This window comes from Galdieria sulphuraria (assembly GCF_000341285.1).
Source record: "Galdieria sulphuraria unplaced genomic scaffold scaf_44, whole genome shotgun sequence".
NCBI classification, from domain to species: domain Eukaryota; phylum Rhodophyta; class Bangiophyceae; order Galdieriales; family Galdieriaceae; genus Galdieria; species Galdieria sulphuraria.
The window spans coordinates 51,642-75,743 of record NW_005178431.1 but is presented as its reverse complement, the minus strand read 5'-3'; the positions used below and the strand labels follow the sequence as shown (position 1 = coordinate 75,743).

Below are 24,102 nucleotides of genomic sequence, written 5' to 3'. Positions count from 1 at the left end.
AGACACTACTGGCCACTTTTTGCAATTTTAGCATGGCTTTTTATAACTCTTCCTTTATTATACTTTTCCTAATATATTTATTTGTTGCTGTCAATGCTTACAAATTGAATCCAGGACCTTATGTAGGCAATGACAGTCTAACTTTGGATCCTTGCTTATCGAAGTGTTCTTCAAATGATACTATCAACGATTGCAACCACAAGTGTCATTGTGCCGTTCAAGAAACGGTGATGATTGACGCAACAGCCAAACAACAAAAGTTTCATGGCTTTGGTATCAATCTGGCTTGGTTTGCCTTTGTTATGGGAAGAGCACCTGAATCTGTTAGGAACCAAATAGCCGATTTGCTATTTGATAAGGAGAATGGCCTTGGCTTAAATGTAGTACGCTATGAAATCCCAGGAGGAGAGAATCCAAAATTCTTCTTCATGAATGAAAGAGAAAGACTTCCAGGCTATGAGCCTGTACCAGGTGTCTATGATTGGTCAGCAGATGAGTCACAGCGATGGTTCCTTACAGCAGCAATACAACGTGGAGTTGCAATTCAAGAGGCCATGGCTTATTCTCCTCCTTATTGGATGACTTATAGCGGCTCTACCACAGGAGGCCCAAAGGGTTATCCAAATTTCAATATTAATTACAAAGACCAATTTGTTGATTATTTGGTTACAGTTGTGAAACATTTTTATGAACATTTTAATGTTACTTTTTCTACGTTAGAAATGTTCAATGAGCCGTTGGCTGACTATTGGACCTTTGGCAACCGTCAAGAAGGATGTCATATTGGATTGGATACCCAACAAATTCTAATCCCCATTTTGCACAAAAAACTACAAGAAGCAAATATTCCCACAAAAATTGCAGCGGCAGATGACTATTCTATTGATCAGACTTTGTTTACTGTCCTTGCTTACAACAAAATGGGCATCATTAGAGACCTTCACCAAGTCAATACCCATACTTATGCTGGTAATCGACGAGCTCAACTTCATGAGGCAATGCTTGATGTCAAAAAACCATTATGGGTTTCCGAGTATGGTAATGGAGACAATTCAGGATTGCTTACTGCAAGGCATATAATGAAAGACATTCAAAAGTTGGAACCTGAAGTTTGGTGTTATTGGCAAGGTGTTGATATGGCCGGCTCTGGATGGGGCCCATTGGAAGCACATTTAGACACCGTGGGTGATTACACATTCTATGCAACTCCAAAATATTATACTTTTGGACAATTTACTCGATTTCTAAAACCTGGTTCAACTTTTGTTTCAACCAGCGATCCTTTAACTTTAGCAGCTGTTCGTGATGACACTCTCACTTTGGTAACTATGAACTGCGGAAACGTTACCTTTGATGTGTCTTCATTCAGCAATTTGAAATACCAAGAAGCTCAAGTATGGTACAGTGTTCCTTGGAAAGGGTTGTACTTTGATAAAGTCGGAACGTTTTTAGTGGAAGATGGAAAGGTCACTCTCAATCTTCCAGTCGCAGGGGTTTCTTCTATAGTTATTCAGTAATTTCATCTATAATATTTGTTGAATTAAATTTGTTTGTTTTTTCCTTGTGTCAAGACATGATGCTTCCTTGTGCTCTCGAAGCTTCTCCTTGTCATGAAAATGTCCAGGGGTTGAGAATAACTAGAATTGTAGCCAATGAATAACTGCTAGAAGCTTTCCAGCATATAAACACATTTCTTCTATGAAATAAAAAATTTTTAGCCTGCAAAGTATTTGAGGCTAAGCCCAATAATAGCTTTGAAAATTTCGATAGATTAAGAGTACCGACGTGGGGAAACTGTTTTTCACACTAAATGGACCTGGACAAAGAAACTATCGAACGCATATCAAAACTTTCCCCCGAGGAAAGAAATCAAGTAAGACCTCATAAACTCGCTTCAATCGTAGATAGTTATAAACTTGTCAATAGGTTGAAGAACGTGTAAGGAACGAGATGCTTAGACAAGTCTTTCAAGAGTTGGTTCAAAATATTTCAGAAAAATGTTTCCTTAAGTGCATTACGAAACCTGGTTCTTCTTTAACGTCAAGTGAACAAACTTGTCTCGCGAAATGTATGGATCGCTATTTAGATGCTATGGGAATTGTTTCAAAGACTTTAATAGAGAGAAGTTCGGTAAGTGAACGTTGTAACTCGCTTTTAAAATCTGCAAATGATAGTACTCCTTTTAGCGTAACTCAAGTTAGGTCCTATTATTTGATCGGAAGCTTCTTTGTCCGTATGCAAGTGTATGGGTCTGAAAGTTTGCGAAATGAGCAGGAACAACGTGCTTGTCTGGGAATAATTCGTTCGTTCGATCATAAACCTTGATTGTCTGTAAACAGTTTTTGGTATCTCTATAATATGTTTCATTTTTGGATAAATAATACCTTGAAATATTCAACGAGTTATTCTGATAGTGACTAGGCAAGGAGTGGTTCACTTCACTGCTGTTCTCTTATATTAACATTATGAAAACACATCTCGTCATATTTTTGCACAAGATTCTGTTTCTCTGATACAGGAAGGTGAATTTCAAAACGATAAGAACTTATAAGGAGAAAGCACTTGTAAACAGAAATTCATTTTGCACAAGTCCTATTTCGAGAAACAAAAAGAACTCCCTTCGGTAAGGTAAAAGTTATTACAATTTCAGAGCTAATGGTTCGATTTTGTTTTGCTCTCAACTGCCTTTATTGCTATTCCTGTTGTTAAAGGTTTCTGAACTCAATAAGAATTGCAGTATTTTGCAAACCATAAATCCACCTAGCTCCCTCTATAATAATGCAAGAAAAATGCTTAGAATTAAGGACCTAGAAAAGAATAAAGGATGCAGTGAGCCAACACAGCAATCTCGTTGCTTCAATAATACGAATTTTATTCACAGAATGCAACAGAAAGCTGACGAGACGGGTTAATTTTCAGAAATTTGATCGTGGAAAGACACCAAAGCATTGCTTATTGAATAGAAGGAAATTAATTCGGAGAAATTAATTTATGTGCTCAAGAAGGCAATATGTTCATTTTTCTGATGACAAGGTCACTTCTGGTCAAATTTAAAATGCCCAAAGCAGATTGAAAAATACGATTAAATTTTATCCTTTCACCAACATATAATTTTATTTTTCAAAAACATCAAGATTAACAAAAAGACCCATGAGTTTTAATTAAGTTAAACAGCATACTGAAAAAAAGTTAAAAATTTTAGATAAATTCATGGTGGACCAATGTCAATGTAAATTTTAAGTACATCTTTTGAATGCCTGTTACTTTTCTCTGTTTATCTATTGGCTTTTTAACTGTTTAAAAATTTTTAAAGGGAGAAAGTATGCGTGTTATTTATTGGTATTTTATTTGAGAAAAGACTGTCGTTTGCTTTGAACTGTTACCCCGACTACCCTGCGCTATATGGCCAAAATTTTATTTTTTTTGTAGAAATATTAAACTTCAAATTCTAGACAGTACTTGGCATGAACTAAACTCTTTTTGAAAGTAGTTTGAGCCTGGACATTTCGATAATTATTACATTTAACAGAAAAAAGGCTAAAACCCAGACACGCGAGCTAGAATTAAAAGTTGGATGTTTAAAAAAATTTAGATATCTTGTCCAAACAACTTGACACATTTCATACTGCCGATGTGTTTGACCAACTGATTTTGTGCTCTATTTTAAATTTACAGCTCCATTGAGGAGAATAGGAAAAATTACAATAATATGTCATGAAAAGAGCGTTCACATCAAACCTGTACACAAATTTCGAGTAATATATTCAAGCATCGAAAGAAGTTTTCTCATTGGACACCGGACTCTCTGACTCAATGCATTGGTAATTCGGCAAATATTTCCTCAAAACTGAGTCCAAGAACGCATTGTATTCATTTATACGTTTCATTGTATATTGCTGCATAGCTGCACAAACATGTTTTATGATGATGTTTGCTTGTTCTTTCACGATAGACTCTGCTTCGTTTTGTACACGCAAATTATGCTCCAACAGCTTCTTGACAGCGTTAACTGAAGTTTGGAGTTCATCAATTTGTTTTATTCTCTGCGCAAGTCTTTCATGAGCACTAGATTGCATCAAAGAAGCTTCTTCCATCTTCTTCATGGCTTCCTCTACTCTCGAATCAATTCTTTTCACAGTCTTATCCATCTTCGATACACTAGACTGAAAATCCTGTTTCCCATCCTTCCGTTGCTCTAACACCTCGTTAGAATGAGTTGGTTTGGCCCTGTCTGTGTTAAAACAAAGCCTTATTCCCAGTTGTGCTTCTAAATTCTCGATACGTTCTACCAAAAGTTTGCTATTACTCCTTTCCATGTCGCAAAGGCCGTCAACTTCAGACCTTCTTCTGCCTTGTTGTCCTTGTTCCACTTGTTCCGAGTTAACGTCATCTTGACAAATATTCTGTTCCGAAGAAACAACTGCTCTCACTTCTTGTTCCAGGCGGTCTAGTCTTGCGTCTATCACTTGCAGAGTTTCCCAAAATTTATTTCTATATTCTTCTTCTGTTCTAACGGTATTCTCCAAGTATCGCATCTGAGAACAACTGTAAGATAAATAAAAACTTGGCGAGCACGGCGTACCTTTTCTTGCAGCCGTTGAAGTTGCAACTCGAAATTCGAAGCTGCTTGTTGGCAACTGCGCTCAGCTACTTGTTCAACGAATTGCTCCAAAGTCTTTCCTAGCGACTCGTTGCTTTCGTTGTCTTCAGCTGAAGAATAGCTTGTGGAGTTTCCTTGCCCAAGCGAAGAGGACCTAGTGCTTTCTTGAGAAAATAAATCTTCCGTAGAATATCGTGAGGATCCTGAGTGTGGTGGCTGGCTACTTTGCTGCGGAACAAAGTTTACAAACGGTGCACTCCATAGCGAGAAAAAATTTGACTGACTATTTGAACTATGGTTCCGAGTACTGTTTCTGGCATAATTGCTTGGTCTCTTACCACCTGCCATGTCCAGTTACTGAATAGTTCCAAACAAAGTTGACGCAAGATGGCGTGGGCAATACAACGAAGAGTTCAAAATGATGGATTCGCGCTACATTCCTTGAGAACTTGTATTGTCTTTCAACTGATTTATATTTTGATGTAAAGTTGAAGCTATTATTATGTTATATACTTCTGAGGGAAGTCGCTACAATTGCATTTTCTCTGGGGCTATCAATTAGGATGTTAAGTCGTTGTTCACCTTTGTGAACCCCAAATGAAGATGATTTGATTTAAAAAGACTACAAGTTGTATTTCTTGTAGAAGCGAAGAACGTGCAACTGTTCAAGGCTATTTCAATATCCATATTAAAATAGAAAAATGACAGCAGTTATGGGCTGCTTATACAAAATTTTTGTAGCAACGAAAGGAAAGATAAAGTATTGACCATATTCCTAGAATCTTCATCGCAATGAGAAATTCTATCTAATTACAAGTTGCTAAACCACAAGTAGATATTTTGATCGCTTTGGCAAATAAGCTTTCATGCAATTTGGAGGCCTAAAAGATGGAATGCAAATCTATTGAATTATTAACCACTTTTCGAATGGATCTACTCTTCTTCCTTGAGACTTTTTAGCTATGTTGATATCCAAGTTATATCAAATATTGGTTTCGAAGATAACCAGTTTATTATTTTTTCTCATCAAGTTTGGTCCTGTTCCTAGACATTTGGCTATTATTATGGACGGAAATAGACGCTGGGCAAAACAGAAGGGACTACCTCCTTCAGAAGGTCATCCTTGGGGAAGCAAGACCCTAACCAACGCCTTACAATGGTGTTATGATAGTGGCATTCGACAACTCACACTATTCGCGTTCTCCATCGAAAACTATAAGAGACCGGAAGAAGAACGGAGAAGATTGTTTGCGTTGACCAGAGAAAAGCTGGTGGAAATGTTGGATTCCAGGTATGGGCTTCATCATAACAGTGAAATCAATGGCTTCTCAACTTTTTTAGAGATGTCGTTCAACGCTACCGAGTTCGAGTGACTGTGGTTGGTGACTTATCCTTGTTACCTGAAGATCTTCAACATTTGATGTATTCCGTTATGAAAGAAACTGCTGAAAATGAAGGCCCAAGACTGAACATTTGTTTTTCTTATACAGCAAGAGATGAAATATGTACAGCTATGGTGCATATGATCGATGACTTTTTGGAATCAAAGCTATCCCTCATGGATATGAATGCCAATATGTTGGATGAATATATAGCACGCGGTCAACAAATGAGCAAAGACTGTCTAACTCCAGATATCATTTTGCGCACATCTGGAGAGACAAGATTGAGTGACTTTTTGTTATGGCAAGTAAGTGTTCTATTTTTTCAAAGTAAGGTTGGCTATCATAACTAACAAAGTAAACCATACCCAGTCTTCATATTCTCTGCTTTATTTTTCGACTCGTATGTGGCCAGATTTTGGTATATGGGATTTTGTTCGACTTCTTTTTTGGTATCAGCGTCATTGGAAAGAATATCAAAGACTTCGTAAATTACAAATACACTAATGTAGTAGATTGTACAAACGTCCATTTCCATAGTTGATGGAAGAAGAATACTTTCAAATATGGCTCAACATCATTATAGTTTTTCTGAATCTTCCCAAGGAGTTGCTTTGAAAGAGTTTTTTTGGGATCTCAGTCCTTGTTTATAACTTGTCCAGAATTTCCACAGAGTATGTTTTTTTCGTTGCAGCTCCATATCGCTTTCATGTCCTTGAAGATTGGTAAAAAATGGTTCAAGTTCAATGTTCAAAGTAGATTCCTAGATATGGTCCTATATCAGTAAAGCAAATGATATTACTATCAATCAACTATGCTAACCAAGTAACTCAATTTACTGATCGCTTGTTGCAAAGTTATTCCCTGGTCTCGAATAATATCCCAAAGATATTTGACAACAAAAGGTTTCGCAGTTTCCATATAAATATGGAGAGTTGTTTCTTTCTTCAGAACAACTGCTAAGAACTTTTGCAACTCTATCAAATAGTCAAGTTTCTCAAGTTGAATCACACCAGTTTCAAATACTTGGACAGCAGCCATTTTGTATACGCAACCTGCAACATATTCCTCTGCAACCAAAGCTTCCTCTTTGTTGATACCTAAATAGGTTTGTAAGGCTTGACGATTGCCTATCTCATTTATCTTGGTATATTGTTTTCCACAGGAAGCAAAATACTGTTCCAAATAAAGACGATAAATATCTAAGACAGAATATTTTACCCATCGAGTTCGCAAATCCAAAGTATGACGAACATTCAACTTGGCAAATAGAGTTTGAAAAGCAATATCGTCTCCCTGTGTCCAATCCATGAGAGCTGGCTTTATCCATTGACGATGTAACTTTAACAAGTTACTCAATTCTTGGAGACATTGTTCCACAAGATTGCTTCTGGTGTAATGAAAAGCAGTTATTACATAAGACCTGATGACTTTGATGACTTGTTGTATAAAGATATCCACAACTACTTCTGAAGAAAGTGAAAACAACTGAGTGGCTTGTAACAGATAGCCTGGACGATAAGTCATTGCTCTATTCTTTCCATTGGCCTTGCATTTACAACGCTGTATTTCCAATTCTAAATCTCTCTCAAACAGAGTACGGGACCTTTCAGAATTCAGTACGGTGGACGATGGCAACTGACTAGGTGCATTTGGACCACCCTTTTTTAACAATGATTTCCATCTTTTCCAAAAAGAGTCACCTTTCCTCCTTTCTTTCTTTTCTTTTCTTGCTTTCCCATACGCAGCAATAGTGATAGCTACAACGAAAACTACTAGGATAGCTACTGTAACACTATGACCCATTCTTCTTGTTTTGTATAACCTAACCACTTGTGATGGAATACTTTCTAACATACTCATATATCTAACAGGTGACTCCCACCACTGCATCTTCAAAACAAGCCAAGGATGTAGGTTGTTCAAAGCACCAGTGCTGTGTAGATATCGTTGCGATATTCTATTACATATATGTGTGCTTGATAAACTATTCAAGTATCTTTTGGAAATACAAACATTGACAAAAAACAACAAGGGAGGAGTTTGCTTTAGACTGTACAACATAAAGAGTCAAGTTGGGAGATGCTGTTTCAGCTCCACACAATCCAATTCAAAATCATTTCCATAATCCATTGCGTTGCAAAATGATTTGCAAGTCGCGACAAGAATCAAAATATTGGTGAGAACCAAAATAAGGATCTTCGTGGTCCAACCAATCGTCTTTGAGAGAAATAATATTCTCATCTGTTATGCCATCCAACCAACTGGTTTCATTCCAATGCAACTTACCAGGTTCACAATAAGACTGAATTTGACACCAGTCTCGATAAAACCATTTCAAATCGGATGGATTGTCAATCTTCACTTCTTCTTCTCCTTTTGACATACAATATTCAATGGCTCTTTCATATTCAGCTATCTCTTGTTCTTCTTGAGCAAGAAGTTGCCGTTGCTGCTTCTTTGCAAACGTACGTCGCAATGCAATGTGACCTTTTAAACTTTTCACTGTTTCCTTTCTCAAAGGAACATATATCCAAAATGTAATCGTTGCGTTATCTTTGGCAGTATCGCAATCTTTTCTCGATAAATAACCCAACTCTAAAAGCATTCGACGTAAATGAAGCAATAAAATGTCTCGTGCTGAAGAATCCATTTCCTTTGGTAGATTCAAAATAACTCTCTTTCGATAGTTTTCTAATTCGGAACAGTAATCCATATTTCCAGCTACGACTGACCATAAAGAGGATTGAAGACGATGGGGTAATGCTTCAGACATTTTGTCCGACACAAATCGAAAGTAATCCTCTAAAACAGCATATTCCAAGGGAGAAAGACTTTGACGACCTGTTCCCAATGCAATCTTCTGCATATGTGTGTCGATAGTTACACTTTTGCTTTGCAATGGAAATAATAAATTTTCCAAGAAAGCTCGAACTTTATGTCCCGATGGTCTTCCCAATGCTCCTGCCAAGTAGTTGATCAAACTTCGCATCGGATAAGGTCCCCAACGTGGACGTTTGCCTTGGCTTAGAGCTCGAAAATTCAACATCGCATTGACCGTGTTTTGTGCAAGTGAAGAATTGGGTGAACAAGTAGCCAAGCAAGAAAGAAAGAGTTGAGTTTCAGACATGTCTTTCACACAGCATTCATGAATAAGACAATGAAAGTCTTCATACCTATACTCACATCAATAATGATGATACAAAAGAAACTCAAACACTTACCAACTGTACATATGAGGAGAATGCTGTTTGGCATTTTCCACCAATTCACTCAAATAGGAAACCGATGGAATCTCATGTTCGGGCTTTCTCTTATCCATCAAGACTTTGATACACCACTCCTTTGCAACGGGTTCCTTATCAAAGGGTATTCTATCCTTTGCGTAAGGAATAAAGATGGGTTGTTTCTTATGACTTGAGGAGCGCTGTTCCATTGCTTGTTCCAACAGACGTTCAATCCGAATACTGCCATTCCCATTTTCCGTTTGTTGTCGCATCGATTGATATTTTCGATAGTATTCAACTACCTTTTGTCTTGCTCCGATGCCATTTGCCAAAGGATTAAAAGCCAAATAACTAAACAAAGCTCTTTGTGCGACTTGTTGTTTACGACCTTGTGGAAAGGACACTTCAAAAACTGCTGGATATTCCAATATATATTCTTTCATTGCATGTAAAGCAAAATCATAAGAACCGGACCACGAAATGGAAGACCCTCCTAACTGGATGGAAGACTCCATCTGAACTTGGGAGTCCACTGTATTATTATTAGGCAAGTAAGATAATGAGATAAATTGATGAATATGTTGAACAAAGAAATCACTTTCCAACTTTTCCTCAGAAGCATCTTCCAAAAATGCTTTGAGAAGTCTCCTTTGAGTAACATGTTGTGTTCTGAGATACCTGAGAGAATGTTCTTGTTGTTGTAGAAAATAGGCTATTTTCTCAATAGTATTGGCATCCAAGTCAGCAAAAGATGTTTCCAACGTATCGGTTTCTTTGTTGCAAATGTTGGATGAATTGTTTCCTTCTTTGTCCAATAGAGAAGAATAACTTGAAAAGATGGTATTATCGATGTTGGAAGAATTTTCTTCTTTGGGTGTTGAGCAATTGGAAATATGTGTAAGGTCGCCTATGCTTTCAACTTCAACTATATCCTTTTCTATATTGCTGAATGAAGTTTGACTTGCATTTTCTGTGGATTGCACATCATCCTGTGAATTAGTTCGTAGTTCTTCTATCAATTGTTTCATTCTCTTTCTTCCCCATTCTGCTACATGTGTGGTTTGATTATCTTGTAACTTTTTCAATGTATCTATATAGTTTCTTATAAGAGAAAGTTTTCTGGGAGAGAATCTTTTCGCTTTCAAACAAGGCTTTTCCGAAAGTGTAGACTGTTCTGCAACCCCATTTTGTGGTGTTTCGGAGTTACCTTCGTCGTTTATACTTGTTGTCTCTTTCTGTGGCTCCTCTACCAACTCTGCTTTCAGTGGAATGTGATTGCTACCAAGGTTATCAACGGAAAAACCAACTTTTTGTTGAATTGAGCTATTTTCCTTTGTTTCCACTTTGGTTTTAGAAGCCTTCCTCTTTACACGCCAAACCTTTCTCAGATCGTTTTCCGTGTGTTGTTGAAAGGAAAACAAGGAAGATCTTTGTTGGTTGACAGTCTCTAATCTAGCCACAGTTTTGATAGCATACTTATTATCGTTGGTAGTGTTTACTGGTGGAGGATCTGTGTCGTTCAGTATATTGTCGATTTCCTGTTCTGTCAACACAAGGTGGTTATGTTCCGTTGGTTGTTGGAACTTTTTTTCGCAAGTTGCCTGATCACTACTTTGAACAGGTTTTGGGGAACTGGAAACTTCCAAAGATACTCTTTCTTCATTTTCTTTCCTCGCTCTTTTGAGAAAAGGATTGCGTCCTAATAATGACGTTGGCATGTCCAAGGCACAAGATCCCTCTTCTCTCTTTCTTTCTTTCTCATCGATGATATTCTATCAAATGGCCACGTCAACAAATACGATCTCTTCTCTCATACAAATGTAATACATTTATAGATATCTACATCTACATATATACAAAAGAAATCCAACGGATGGATTACAACCCATTCTATCCTACTCTCCTTTTAGAGTATGCCTATCGTCAAAAGAAAAAATCCTGCTCATCCATATTAGAACCAACCCACTCCCATTGATTGTGTACTTCTGTGTCTATATTCAGAAGAATACGGTTCAACTCTTCATGATAATCAAAAGGTGTCGCCACTTTTGTAGACTCTTTGGGTTCAACATGAGGAGACTTTATAACAGGTGAAAAATTCAACTTGGACTTTGACTCCCTTTCACGTTCCAATTGTTGAACTCGTTGAACAAGTAAGGAATTCTGATATTCCAATACATTTATCTTATCTAATAGTGCACGACGGCTATCTTGTTCATCAGAAGTTGATGACGTTCCATGTTGTTGATTTCCAGACTCCTCGCTGGCAGCCTAAAGAATAAGATAATAATAAGACAACTCGAGTGATAAAATAAACTTACAGATAAAGAACTACCCATGGCTGTCGCATTATTGGGAATAGTACTTTCTGTAACTTCACCGTTTCCAATGCGAGAAACCTTTCGTTTGTTGTTTCGATGATGAGGACCAAACTCTTCCGTAATGCGTTTGACTTGATTCGAACAAGGAATAAAAATGGTCTCGCCAGCACGAGTAAACATCCACAAGCCAGAAGATAAAGTCTGCAAAGAACGAATACGGTCTCCTAACTCACCATCATCTATCAATGACGTCCAACAAGAATCATTCTCTGAAAAGAAGTGACTCGATATAGAAAGACCTAAATGAAAAGCAGCCTTGTGCGAAGCAACAGGAATCACGAGAGAGTCATCTGTTGAATGCGAGGAGGTTCTACTCCTTTTGAACTTTCGGCAAAGTCTTTGTCGCCATCGTCTCTCTCGAGAAATACGCTCTCTTAAAGAATTCAAAGTAGTATCTCCCTCTGCTACCTGAAGATGTAAATCTTCTTGTCTCAAAAACTCGTCAACTATACCAGTGACCACACTAGTGGAAACTACGGGTATCGTTAGTGAAAACAACGGAGGCTCCACTGCTCCTTGACGTTCTGCGTCTATACTCTCATTGGCTTCCTGTATAAAGTAAGTGATTTGTGAGTATGGAAAAGTAAAGTCTTCTGTGACGTTTCGATGTACAGGGTCATAAGTAGTTCTGCGTCCAGTACCTCGAAAAATACCGACCATCCGCTTCAAAGAATCTTTATTTCCCTTAAAAGCGAATGGTCTCTCCTGTTCTTCTGTGAGGTGATCTTTATTGCATTCTCCATTTATCCCGTCTTGTTGCTTTTTGGAATCGTCATCATATGCGGAATATTCACGTTGAATAAAAAGTTCCACACATTTTAAAAGCTTGGTTGGTAGCCTTCCTGGAGGAGGTAATTCGTATAATACAAAGTGCCGCGAACGTTCGCTACTACTGGACAAGTGCATCCAATATATTAGACACTGATTGGCCGCTGGATACCAATGGACCTAGCCATCAAAATATGTGAGTCGAAACAATTAAGTGATTGCGAATCTCACTTACTTCCATAAATTCACCTGAATTGAGGTTTAGTGCAAACCTTCGACAATGTGGGACGTCTATTGGAAAAAATTGCTTACTAAAAACCGCGTGGTAGTTTCCAACTGACTAGATTTCTTTCCGTTAGTTGCCAAGAGATAAACATCGCTTTTGTCTTACATATCCAAGCAATATTCCGTTAACAACGCCAACTGGACGAACCAGCAAGTCTAGTATACGAAGCTTGGACCCGTATATCATCGAATGTCGGACTTTAGCTGAGTTCTGAAAGACAGAAGAAGGAACTACAGGCTCTTGGCGACACAATAGCCAACTCTTAGAAGGTTCATTGGCCAGTAACCGTAAAGAAAAGCCAAGGCTCATTGGCATAACAAAGAGTGGCTAAAGTACAATCTTTTCCTCTTTGATGGTGGAAACGTGAATTGTGGAACAATTCTGAAATATGGTGACGTCGGACAATTCTAAGAGTCTTTCAAGTTTTCTTTCAGTACTGAAGTGATGATGATTATGAAAAGACGCAGTTCCGTCGAATCTGTAAGTTGATATGATATTATTGGAGTTGTAGTTGTCCGTATTTGTCCTACTTCAGTTTACGGTTCTGAAAATTGAAACATAAAGGCAGTTTCAGGAATGTATATGTATATATATATATATATTAGTTGATTGCTGTCGTTTATAAAAAATTATTGTCTATTATCAGTTGAATCTAGTCTTCCTGTTTGGCTAGATACAATTTATCTAAAGTATTAAGAACGACAAGTGGGTCGGCACAGAGACAAGTTGTTTGAGTCTAAAATGGTGGGAATCCAAGTCCTAAACTATATGAGACTCTTGCGGTTAGTTATTGTATCATTCAAGAATTTATTGTCATCTCAAAACCAACTTATAATAGTAAACAACAAACTGATACGAAATGCCACAAACATGTGACTATCATATGAGGATATTGATATAATTTGAGGTATACTTCAAAAACTTTCAAATTACTCTTATGTAAATATTGTAAATGATAAAAAGACGACTGCACTATCGTTCATTGGCTGAAAAACCGAATTCCGAGTCCCATTCAGCGACAATCTCGACTCGTGCTTCCAGTATGGGCATACACAACGTTTCTAAAATTTTCGCACTCTCTCTACTGATAACACTATTTTCTTGGAAAAGTGGGACATCACTCGTCAAAAATATCTCGTTGTTCTGTACTTGAATAGGTAATCCGAGCTCCCGCAATCGTGGCTCCAGCTCTACGGGAATATCCACAGGACCCGCGTTCAATACCACATCTCGAGGTGCCCTTGAGCCTATTCTTGGATATTCGTTTACAATAAAATTGTCAAAAAAGTCGTGGACTTGATCTCTTGTTCTACTCGTAAACAAAACTCCTATATTTCCCGACAGAAAGGGAGCCAATTGATGCAGTCCTTTGTAGGGTTCTTCCTCTTCTGTTTTTCCCAAAACATATCTCATTACTTTGTTCTTACCAAAAAAGAAACGAGAGTCTTTCCAGTTGTTTCTAAGTTCCTTCATTATGGAACTTCTGATACAGTCAAAGTTGAGGATGTAAATGCTCTTGTAAGCTTGTAAACAGTTCGTCACGGCTTCTATGATATCTGCATTGGATTGTCGTCTGTTTTTAGCTTGCTTTTTAATTATTCCTAAAAGAAGTGAATGAGTTGTTTACGGTTGTTTATGGTGTACTTCCCTTACCATTCTTTCTTCTACGGGACGTCGGCATAATGGACGGTATATACCAACCAATACAAATGTAATGCTAAAGATTTATTACAAAACTTCATTTAGCAAATATCCAAACTCATTGTTTACTCAAAAAATTGTAAATATTGCATATTCAGTGAAGCCAATTCACATATAAGCTTCGATTACCAACCGAGGTAAGAAAAAGAGTTGAGGAGACATTGCAAAGCCTCCCTTTCAAATAAAATAACCAAAAGCATTCAACCTTCGAAATACAATGCCTTGAATTGTATAAGGCAGAAATACGTAGCCTCTAGATAAACGAGTGCTGTCATTCTTCCTTATCACGCAATATTCGTAAGGTTTTTATGAAGACGGTTGTCATCAAATCATTGAAACCAAGCAAAAATTTTACGTCATCTGAATGAATAGCTTTCTAAAAGTTGTAAAAGTTTTTCAAACCTTGGTACCTTTCATCTGCCATTGTACACATATGAAGCGCAGAAGATAACATATCATTCATTCGGTTGGCGCCAATTCCGGAAGCTTCCATTCATTCGTTTTCAGTTGAAGAGAGTTTGGTTGTGCTGTTATTGCATCGTTGACGCAAAATGTTTCAAGTACCCGTTTTAGTTCTGAGTAAGTTGGATTGCCGCGATTCCCTTGCATACTGACTTTTTAATAGAAGAGGGAACAAAGAGAGAAAGCGGCCACAAGGCACAACTTGGCAACATCACGGCTGCCAAGGCCGTTTCGGATACAGTCCGTACGACGTTAGGACCACGCGCTATGTTGAAAATGGTGTTGGATGCTATGGGTGGCATCGTTCTTACTAACGATGGAAACGCTGTTTTGCGAGAAATAGACGTATCCCACCCAGCTGCAAAAAGTATGATCGAACTTTCGAGAACACAGGATGAAGAGGTGGGTAGGAAGACATCGCTCTCAATTTGAAAGAAGTGTATAACAGATATACTAAAAGGTTGGTGATGGAACAACTTCAGTCATAGTGTTAGCAGGAGAATTGTTAAGTGTTGCGGAACCCTTCATAGAGCGAGGTATTCACCCGAGAATCGTTGTGAATGCATACTTTAAAGCACTCGATGATGCCGTTGAGGTTATAGATAAACTTGCAACCAAAATCGATCCAAACGATAACAAAGCAGTGAACAACGTCATCGCGAGCTGTATTGGAACAAAGTATATGTCACGTCATAAGGAACTTATGTGTGAATTGGCTTCCACGGCTGTAAGGACGATCGCCACAGAAGTAGATGGCCACAAAGTTATCGATATCAAGAATTATGCAAGAATAGAAAAGGTACCAGGAGGAGGAGTGGAAGATTCATGTGTTCTTCGCGGTGTTATGTTTGATAAGGATGTGACACATCCAAAGATGCGCAGAAAGATAAACAACCCGAAGATTCTACTTCTTGACTGTCCTCTTGAGTATACCAAGCTGGAGAGTCAAGCCAACGTGGAGATTGCAAAAGAAAGTGATTGGGAGGCTCTACTTAAGCAGGAGGAAACATACGTGGAGAAACTTTGCAGCGAGATAGTGAAACTCAAGGTTGGTCTTTTTTTCTAATAGCTTTACTACAAGAACTTATTGTAAGTTACAGCCGGACTTGGTTATTACAGAGAAAGGTGTTAGCGACTTGGCACAACACTATCTTATGAAAGCCAATATTTCATGCATAAGGAGGGTGAAGAAGACAGAAAATAATCGAATTGCTAAAGCTACAGGAGCTACTATAGTATCAAGAGCAGAAGAAGCAAAGGTTGGGAGATTCGTTTGATATCATTTAGTTTCTTACTTTTATATTTATAGGAAAGTGATTTGGGAATCGCAGGGTTGTTCGAAGTGAAAAAGATTGGCGATGAGTAAGTATTTTTCAGATTTGTTAAAGAAAAGATGATGAATTTATTTTTCCACACTAACTTTCGTTCTTCCTATGGATAATGCTGGAAAAATAATTTCTGAATCGTTTGTCTATATTTGCACTGACTGGATTGCATGTAGGTATTTTACTTTTATCACGGAATGTGCTTCTCCCAAGGCCTGTACTATTTTATTAAGAGGAGCTAGTAAGGTACTTAATGTTATGAAGACGTTTGATATTTTATTTCTCAACTCAAAAAAGGATGTTCTGAATGAAATAGAACGTAATTTGCAGGATGCTTTATGCGTTGCTAGAAATATCATGAGAGACCCTCGTATTGTCCCAGGAGGAGGTAACTTAAACCAGTTGTAACTTTGCTGGATAGTAATTGTACATGAAACTAGGAGCTACCGAAATGTTTGTTTCGAAAGCATTGGGAGAGAAAGCCAAATCTTTGGAAGGAGTCATTCAGTTTCCATACAGAGCAGTTTCACAAGCGATGGAAGTGATACCAAGGACATTATTGGTATACGGTAGCAGTTATGGAAATATTTTCCATTTTCTCAATTTTTTGAAACATAGGAAAACTGTGGCGCGAATGTAGTGAGAGCCTTGACTGAACTCCGTGCAAAATATGCTTCTGGAAAGGAGACACCCTGGGGTGTGAATGGCCAAACTGGGGAAATTGTGGACATGTCGCAATATGGAGTAAGTTATCAGGAAGAATAGCTATTTTTGTATTGAATATGTTGCATTCTTAAAGATTTGGGAACCATACACGGTAAAGGTACAGACGATAAAGACCGCTGTGGAGTCGGCTGCATTATTGCTAAGGATTGATGATATCGTATCTGGAATATCTAAAAAGAAAGATGATGGTCAAAATGCATCACAGCCTCAGAACGAAGAAGAATAGGAAGTTGTTTTGTTCTAGAATAAAGCTTTGGAATGTTGTTGCTTCGATATAATCTATAGGTTTTTATATCGTCCAGTTGTAGCTCGTTCTTTATGGTCTATATGTAGAAAGAAATTGATGCTCCCAGTAGTATTCAAATATTCATATAATCTCTTGTATAGATCACATCAATTTCTTCCATCATCCTTTCTGGATTAGAAATGATCCATTTTCTCATCTCGACCTAATTTCTTTCCCTTGACGATCTCGGGGATTCACGTGATCGATGAATTTCTTCTGTGTTTGGGCAAAATGGAAATTCTAGACTCCATTTCATATCTTTGCATTTCTCCTTCTGTTTTCCTTTTGAAGTTTGTGCTTCAATTATGAAAGACAACAGCCAAGAAAACAATGCAGTAAACGATGGTAAGCATAATGTTGAAGATTCTTTTGCTGTATCTCATCCATTTATAAAGAGATTGTACAAGAGAAAAGAGATAGTACCTATGGAATATTTAAAAAGCTGAATGATATCGAATCCCAACAGAAAGCTGTTCCAATAGCACCCGCTGCTTTTCCTAATCCTGTTATTCTCGGTGCAGCTTCGTTCAGTTGCACCGACTTTATCCTAAGCACAGTGAATGCCGGTTTGTTGCCTTCCACCGTAGCTTCAGGAGTTATAGGACCAGCCTTCTTTTATGGAGGGTCAGTTCAGTTATTGACTGGATTGTTATGTTTTATCACTAGGAACACATTTGGTCTGTTAACATTGACTTCATATGGAGCCTTTTGGATAGCCGTGGCAACTTTGATTACCTTGGAAAATGAGGGAGTGTTGGTATTCGGTGATGATGTTAATATGCCGATAGGTATTTTGGCCGTAGGTTATGCAATCCTCACATGTTATCTGTGGTTAGCAACATTCAATCACAACTTGACGCTATGCATATTGATATTCATGGTTGACGTGCAGCTGATTCTCCAATCTTTTGCCTCTTTTGGTGTCATTTCTACCACAGCACCTGGAGTGGCTGGTTTATTTGTTGCTGCCAATGGATGGTATTTCTCAATGGCATTATTTATCAATGAAAATTATGGAAAGCATATCATGCCATTGGGTGATCCACAAACTACGCCAATATTTCGGATCATTTATAAAGGAATTTATAATAGAAATGATTGAGTGGAATGATGATATGTTGATGCATTATAATAAATGTGTGTTTTGTCCCATTTGAAATGGTAGCTATTTTAGGAGTTGAAGTTGCCTTTCCTTTTCAACCTTATCCTGTTCAAAGAGACTATATGGAAAAGGTTATCCAAGCACTTCAAACAAGTCAACACGCCATGTTAGAAAGTCCTACAGGAACTGGGAAAACACTCTGTTTACTATGCAGTACTTTGGCTTGGAGACAGTCGTTTATTGCGAAGTGCCAATTGTCAACTATTTCCAAAGGACAGTCGTCATCTCTTCATCATTCAGACGCTGAATTCTTTCAAGGATTGGAATCAAGTCTTTCACGTGCAGTTGGAAAGGAGAATCAACGTGCGTTGGAGAATGACGACGGAGCCACATTGGATGACCTTTTTCAAAGTCTTGGTGGAAACCAAGGCATTCAACCTACTCCAAGAATAATATACACTTCTCGTACACATAGTCAGTTGGCACAAGCTATTGATCAATTGAGAAAGACAATATATAGACCAAGCGTGATTGTCCTGGGCTCGAGAGAACAACTTTGTATTCATCCACAAGTATCTCACTTGCGAGGTTCGGAACAGAATCGACTCTGTCGTTCACTCTGTGAATCAAAAGGTTGTAAATATCGAAATAACTTGAAGAATTTCTATAAATATGAAAAAATGGCAGATGAGATCCTCGACTTGGAAGATTGGGTGAATTTCGGGAAGAAAGAAGAGATATGTCCCTATTATCTTGCGAAAGAACGGGAACCTACAAGCGAACTCATATTTTTGCCTTACAACTATTTAGTGGATTTACATTTAAGAGAGTCTCTGCGAATGGATTTTTCCAACGATATTATTTTATTCGATGAAGCTCATCATATAGAAGATATAGCGGCCAATTGTGCAAGTTTTGAGTTAACAACTAGCTTATTGGATGCTTGTATTCATCAACTTCAAAGAGTCAAGTCAAAAGGAGACAACCTTTCAAGTATCCAACAATATTCTCAAGATGCCGTTTCATTATTGTTAGCGTTGTTTCGAACACTTTTGAACGACATGCATCATTTACTTGATGGCGTTTCTGCACATGAGTTGGTTTATGAGCCAAGTTTTCTCTTTCAGCTGCTTTCTAAAGTCAATCTTACGCCAAAAACATTCGATGCCTTTTCATCCAAGATTGAGCAACTCTTTGGTGATCAGCACAGTGACTTTGAATCTTCGGTAGATTTTCAAAGTTCTTCTAATGATGCCGTATTTACCTTTCTAAAGTATATGCGTTTGTTATTCAAATTGTCAGAAGAAGAAGCTCGTCTTTCCTATGTGGTTTGTATTTATGGAGAACAGAAAACGGAGGAAACAAGAAGAAGAATCACTTTGAGTTATTGGTGCTTTAATCCTGGTGTCGTTATGAAACAACTTGTAAAAGGAGTTCGTTGCCTTGTATTGACAAGTGGCACTTTGAGTCCTTTATCATTCTTAGAAAGTGAGTTGCAGATTCCTTTTCCTATTCAGTTGGAGAATCGACATATCATAAGTCAACATCAATTATTTGTGGGAATGTTGGGTTTAGGTCCCAGTGGAGAAGTATTGAATAGTAGTTATCGCAACCGAAGTTTGATATCTTACAAGAGAGAATTGGGACGATGTATATATAACTTTTCTTTGGTTATTCCTGGAGGAATGTTGGTATTTTTCCCGAGTTATCAATTGCTAATGGATTGTGTCGAATATTGGAAAACCTATTCTATGCAAACGAGTGACCAATCTAAAGATTTTGTTTCTATTTGGGATTCTATTTATAGACGCAAGTCATTGGTTGTGGAATCCAAAGAAGAGAAGGAATTCCAGGAAAGTTTTCGTCACTATCAAGAACAAGTGGATAGTAGGGCAAGTGGTTGTATTTTGTTTGGAGTTTGTAGAGGACGCATGAGTGAAGGTATTGATTTCTCTGATGAATATGCTAGAGCAGTTATTTTAGTGGGTATTCCATTTCCTCCTTTACAACAACGCAAAGTGAAAATGAAACAACATTATTTATCTACTGTGAAAAAGAATAATCCACAACGTTGGTATCGATTGGAAGCCCTTCGTGCGATGAATCAAGCAATAGGTCGAGTGATTCGACATGAAAAAGATTTTGGTGCGATTATCTTGTGCGATGAACGTTTTCCAAGTATGGTTCATGAACTTTCTTTGTGGGTTCAACCTTTTGTGAAGAACGGTTGCTATTCTTTTGGTGCATTGCAGTCTGAGTTGATTCGGTTCTTTAAGAATCAAGGGCGACCTAGTTTGAAAGACCAAAAGGTAATAACATGGTTTATTTTTTGTATGATGATAATGATTCATTTCATAGGTAACCACACCACAATTGAAAACTCCTCAACTAGCTGCAGGAGATGAAGATCATTTATTTCAAGTAGTTGGGAATAAATAATAATAATAATAATAATAATAATAATAATGAGAACCGATCGGGCGATGTTATTCTGTTCATCATAGCCAAACAAGCGTAGATGGCCTGTTTTTGTAGTTTAACAAACTGGAAAAGAACATATTCTCAAAGACTATTGAAAACAACGACACTATTTATTTCCCATCATAAGAAATATGGTGGACAACCCATCACCTCAACAACCAACTGGATAGGAGGACACCGACCCTATTGCTTTACTTTTCCACGACAAAAATACACAAGTAGTTCCAAAATTATTCAACCTTGTTCATCAGCGTTTGAAAAACTATGGACTTGCGATGGAATAGAAGAGTACTGTTTGAAGAGTAATGGTTTACAAGTGTTGTTGAAAACAGATTCCACTGCTCCCGTTGCCACAGTTATGGTAACTTATCGAGTGGGATCGAGAAACGAATCAGTAGGAGAAACAGGATCGACTCATCTATTAGAACACTTGCTGTTTAAGGGATCTAAGAATTACCATCGCGAGAATGGCAAAGCTATGAACACTTTGTTAGAGAATATAGGTGCCATAGTGAATGCGAACACTTGGTTGGATAGAACGAGTTATTATGAACTGTTACCCAAAGAGTATGTAGAAGAAGCATTGAAAATGGAAGCAGATAGAATGCACGGTGCTTTGTTGAGACAAGTTGACTTGAACAAAGAAATGGTGGTCGTTCGAAATGAATATGAGAATGATGAAAATGACCCTATAGCAACGTTGGATAAGGAGATTTGGGCAACCGCTTTTCAAGCACATCCTTATCATCACCCAACTATTGGTTGGCGTTGGGATATGGAAAATAGTCATGCAGAACGATTAAGAAAGTTTTATCAACGTTTCTATCATCCTAACAATGCAACATTGATATTAGTAGGTGATATTCAAATAGAACAAGTATTGCAGTGGATTGCCAAGTATTTTGGAGATATTGCACCTTCCAAGTTGCTTATTCCTCAACAAGTTACGGAAGAACCTCCACAAAAAGGTCCTCGTAGGCTGGTTGTACGTAGAATAGCAAATGAAGCTGTCATAGGAATGGCATGGAAGAGTCCACGTGGAATGCATAGAGACTCTCTTTGTCTATCCTTGTTGGCAAATATCTTATCTCATGGAAAAAACAGCAGGCTTTATCAAAGACTGGTGGATTCTGGTATGGTCACTGTTGTCAATGGTTGGCAAAGTTCTTTTCGGTAAGTAAAAAAGAATAGTAATCACACTAGAATAGGACGAGTATGATGCTCCGATAGGGATCCTGGTCTGTTTTTCATCTATGCTTGTATGGGTAAACAAATATCCATTGCCCAAGTTGAACAACAAATTCTAGAAGAGATAAAGGCAATCAAGCAATCTGGAGTAACTTTGGAAGAACTGGCCACTGCAAAGACTTGTATGAATGCTAGTTTGTATTATGGTAGAGATGGTACTTTAGGTTTTGTAGAAAACTTGAATGAAGCAATGTCTATGGGAGATTGGAAATATATGACTCAATTGCATGCATATATGGAACAAATAAGTATCGATGATATTCAAAGGGTAACAAAGAAATATTTTGTTTCCAATCAAAGTACAGTTGGATGGTTGGAACCCCAACAAGCATCATCATTACATTTGGAAGAATCGAATGACAGCCATTCTTTAGAGGAATCGCATTCATTCCATAGAATGAATTTACATGCTTCATTATCACATTCTGGAGAAAATTCCTCATCAACTCATCCATGGATACTTTTGCCTCGTAAGCTGTTAGGATTATATTTTGATGAAATAAGGAAATGATATTTGTAGAAACGGTTCAACATCCCAAAGTACAAATGGCATCTCAAGTAGTTGTTTTGGAGCCCTGTGATGGAATCAATCTTGTTGTTATGAAGACATCTCTTCGACAAGTTGTGAGAATAAAAGGTTCTTTGATAGGAGGTGAGGAACATGGTAGACAAGGAAGTTGGAATAATCTCGTGCTTTCCGATGTGATGGTAGAAATGTTGGGTTTGGTGAGTTGAGTGCTTGATAGAGAGATGTATGGAAATTCTCATGGAAAGTATCCAGAGAACTGAGCATTATGAGCATAAATATGAAATATCGAGAATGTTACAAAATGTGGGTGCAGGAATATCCTTTCATAGTCAGAGTCGACGTTTGTGTTTTGAAGCTGTTTGTTTAAAGGAAAACTTGTCATTGGTATTATCTCTTTTATCAGAACAGGTAAGTTATTGTTTTCTTGAAAGAAGGATAACGTATTATTGATGATATATATATTTTCAAGTTGCGTTTTCCCATCTTTTTGCCACAAGACTTCGAAATGGTACGCAGTAGGCTCGCAGATGAAATAGAGTCTTGTAAAGATAATACCACTCAAGTAGCAGAAGAACACTTTTTTGCTGAAATGTATCCTTTTGGACATCCAAATTATGTATATCGATCGAAAGACTATTTGGAAGCTTTGCATCGAGTAACCTGTGATGACGTTGTAGACTTTCATAGCAAGTAAGTTGATGAAAATCGGAGACTCTATTTCTCAACTAGTGTCTTTGATAGATATGGTCTTGGTGGTTTACGTTTGGTTGCTGTTGGTGATATTCCTATGGAGGTGTTATCAACACAAGTTTGCCAATATTTTGGCGATTGGAAACGAAACCAATTTTTAAACTATTTTGAGAACAGCAAAGAAGGAAAGCTGTATTATGCAAAGTCTATTCCACCCGATGGTAAAGTTGGATATCATACTTATATGGGGTTGACGAATATTGTATTTAGGAATACGTCGTTTTATTGAATTACCTGAAAAAGAAAGCGTAGATGTGTTGGTAGGTCAGCCTATTGGTATTTCAGAAAGTCATCCAGATTATTATGCCATATTGATGGCAATGCATATTTTGGGTGGAAATGGATCCAGTCGTAAGTAGAGTCCTAAAAATAGGTATTAAGGGATCATTCCAGTTGGTTTTTAGGTTTGATGCAACGGATAAGAGAACAACAAGGACTGACATATGGAATATATGGAGGAGTGGGAGGTACTGCATATGGAGCTGATGGTTATTGGAATATACATGGAACCTTTTCTCCGGCATTGATTTCTAAAGGATTGGCTGCTATTCAAAGAGAATTGGATCATTTGTAAGTGATAGAATGAAAAGATTGGTTTGGGTGATCATTTTATGTGTTTCATCATAGCGTTCAAAATGGAATAGAAGAATGGGAATTGCAAGCCAAAAAGGTAGTCATGTAATTGAAATTGAGAGGAATCTTTTCCTATTATGTTTGTTACTATTCTAGGCAACGATACAAGGTAACTTTCAAGTGGGACTGGCGACTAGTAAAAGTATTGCATCGGTTATCATACAGACATTGGATCAAGAAAGGTAATCCCAAAAATATATTTGGTTATCATCTCA

General features: G+C 37.7%; 12 protein-coding genes across 13 annotated transcripts; 7 read left to right on the top strand and 5 right to left on the bottom strand.

Moving 5' to 3' along the window:
• Positions 1–23: 23 nt before the first annotated feature.
• On the top strand, positions 24–1,560 carry Gasu_47280 (alpha-L-arabinofuranosidase B). Its single transcript, XM_005704204.1, has one exon. The coding sequence runs from the start codon at positions 33–35 to the stop codon at positions 1,515–1,517; it is 1,485 nt and encodes a 494-aa protein (XP_005704261.1). The 5' UTR covers positions 24–32; the 3' UTR covers positions 1,518–1,560.
• Positions 1,561–1,753: 193 nt separating this feature from the next.
• Gasu_47270 (mitochondrial protein translocase, MPT family) lies at positions 1,754–2,393 on the top strand. Its single transcript, XM_005704203.1, has 3 exons — positions 1,754–1,873; positions 1,927–2,130; positions 2,187–2,393. Exons 1-3 carry the CDS (start codon positions 1,811–1,813, stop codon positions 2,199–2,201), a joined length of 282 nt encoding a protein of 93 aa, XP_005704260.1. The 5' UTR covers positions 1,754–1,810; the 3' UTR covers positions 2,202–2,393.
• A 680-nt stretch (positions 2,394–3,073) lies between these two features.
• On the bottom strand, positions 3,074–5,033 carry Gasu_47260 (uncharacterized protein). The gene is made up of 2 exons (XM_005704202.1): positions 4,583–5,033; positions 3,074–4,535 (listed from the first exon to the last, which is right to left on the bottom strand). The coding sequence occupies exons 1-2, from the start codon at positions 4,946–4,948 to the stop codon at positions 3,765–3,767; spliced, it is 1,137 nt and encodes a 378-aa protein (XP_005704259.1). The 5' UTR covers positions 4,949–5,033; the 3' UTR covers positions 3,074–3,764.
• A 440-nt stretch (positions 5,034–5,473) lies between these two features.
• Gasu_47250 (cis-prenyltransferase, dehydrodolichyl diphosphate synthase) lies at positions 5,474–6,758 on the top strand. Its single transcript, XM_005704201.1, has 3 exons — positions 5,474–5,891; positions 5,942–6,290; positions 6,355–6,758. Exons 1-3 carry the CDS (start codon positions 5,563–5,565, stop codon positions 6,487–6,489), a joined length of 813 nt encoding a protein of 270 aa, XP_005704258.1. The 5' UTR covers positions 5,474–5,562; the 3' UTR covers positions 6,490–6,758.
• Positions 6,759–6,762: 4 nt separating this feature from the next.
• On the bottom strand, positions 6,763–8,053 carry Gasu_47240 (uncharacterized protein). Its single transcript, XM_005704200.1, has one exon. It carries the CDS (start codon positions 8,044–8,046, stop codon positions 6,787–6,789), a length of 1,260 nt encoding a protein of 419 aa, XP_005704257.1. The 5' UTR covers positions 8,047–8,053; the 3' UTR covers positions 6,763–6,786.
• A 19-nt stretch (positions 8,054–8,072) lies between these two features.
• Gasu_47230 (uncharacterized protein) lies at positions 8,073–10,953 on the bottom strand. Its single transcript, XM_005704199.1, has 2 exons — positions 9,207–10,953; positions 8,073–9,158 (listed from the first exon to the last, which is right to left on the bottom strand). Exons 1-2 carry the CDS (start codon positions 10,925–10,927, stop codon positions 8,099–8,101), a joined length of 2,781 nt encoding a protein of 926 aa, XP_005704256.1. The 5' UTR covers positions 10,928–10,953; the 3' UTR covers positions 8,073–8,098.
• A 39-nt stretch (positions 10,954–10,992) lies between these two features.
• Positions 10,993–13,063, bottom strand: Gasu_47220 (uncharacterized protein). Its single transcript, XM_005704198.1, has 4 exons — positions 12,750–13,063; positions 12,594–12,698; positions 11,531–12,538; positions 10,993–11,480 (listed from the first exon to the last, which is right to left on the bottom strand). Exons 1-4 carry the CDS (start codon positions 12,957–12,959, stop codon positions 11,133–11,135), a joined length of 1,671 nt encoding a protein of 556 aa, XP_005704255.1. The 5' UTR covers positions 12,960–13,063; the 3' UTR covers positions 10,993–11,132.
• Positions 13,064–13,192: 129 nt separating this feature from the next.
• Positions 13,193–14,383, bottom strand: Gasu_47210 (60S acidic ribosomal protein PO). Its single transcript, XM_005704197.1, has 2 exons — positions 14,298–14,383; positions 13,193–14,245 (listed from the first exon to the last, which is right to left on the bottom strand). The coding sequence occupies exons 1-2, from the start codon at positions 14,323–14,325 to the stop codon at positions 13,617–13,619; spliced, it is 657 nt and encodes a 218-aa protein (XP_005704254.1). The 5' UTR covers positions 14,326–14,383; the 3' UTR covers positions 13,193–13,616.
• Positions 14,384–14,793: 410 nt separating this feature from the next.
• Positions 14,794–17,158, top strand: Gasu_47200 (T-complex protein 1 subunit). 2 transcript variants are annotated; one of them, XM_005704196.1, is made up of 10 exons: positions 14,794–14,924; positions 14,971–15,209; positions 15,268–15,855; positions 15,908–16,066; positions 16,117–16,169; positions 16,309–16,378; positions 16,430–16,520; positions 16,573–16,694; positions 16,751–16,876; positions 16,932–17,158. In XM_005704196.1, the coding sequence occupies exons 1-10, from the start codon at positions 14,897–14,899 to the stop codon at positions 17,082–17,084; spliced, it is 1,629 nt and encodes a 542-aa protein (XP_005704253.1). In that variant the 5' UTR covers positions 14,794–14,896; the 3' UTR covers positions 17,085–17,158. The 2 variants fall into 2 exon arrangements, with proteins under 2 accessions (XP_005704253.1, XP_005704252.1); XM_005704195.1 differs by having other exon boundaries at positions 16,309–16,520.
• A 195-nt stretch (positions 17,159–17,353) lies between these two features.
• On the top strand, positions 17,354–18,288 carry Gasu_47190 (putative acetate transporter). The gene is made up of 2 exons (XM_005704194.1): positions 17,354–17,489; positions 17,540–18,288. The coding sequence occupies exons 1-2, from the start codon at positions 17,450–17,452 to the stop codon at positions 18,244–18,246; spliced, it is 747 nt and encodes a 248-aa protein (XP_005704251.1). The 5' UTR covers positions 17,354–17,449; the 3' UTR covers positions 18,247–18,288.
• A 5-nt stretch (positions 18,289–18,293) lies between these two features.
• Positions 18,294–20,738, top strand: Gasu_47180 (DNA excision repair protein ERCC-2). The gene is made up of 2 exons (XM_005704193.1): positions 18,294–20,555; positions 20,605–20,738. The coding sequence occupies exons 1-2, from the start codon at positions 18,303–18,305 to the stop codon at positions 20,683–20,685; spliced, it is 2,334 nt and encodes a 777-aa protein (XP_005704250.1). The 5' UTR covers positions 18,294–18,302; the 3' UTR covers positions 20,686–20,738.
• A 5-nt stretch (positions 20,739–20,743) lies between these two features.
• Gasu_47170 (zinc protease) lies at positions 20,744–24,101 on the top strand. Its single transcript, XM_005704192.1, has 10 exons — positions 20,744–21,900; positions 21,958–22,445; positions 22,496–22,701; positions 22,757–22,912; positions 22,974–23,194; positions 23,246–23,415; positions 23,465–23,605; positions 23,659–23,824; positions 23,882–23,924; positions 23,984–24,101. Exons 1-10 carry the CDS (start codon positions 20,765–20,767, stop codon positions 24,071–24,073), a joined length of 2,817 nt encoding a protein of 938 aa, XP_005704249.1. The 5' UTR covers positions 20,744–20,764; the 3' UTR covers positions 24,074–24,101.
• The last annotated feature ends 1 nt before the right edge of the window (position 24,102 follows it).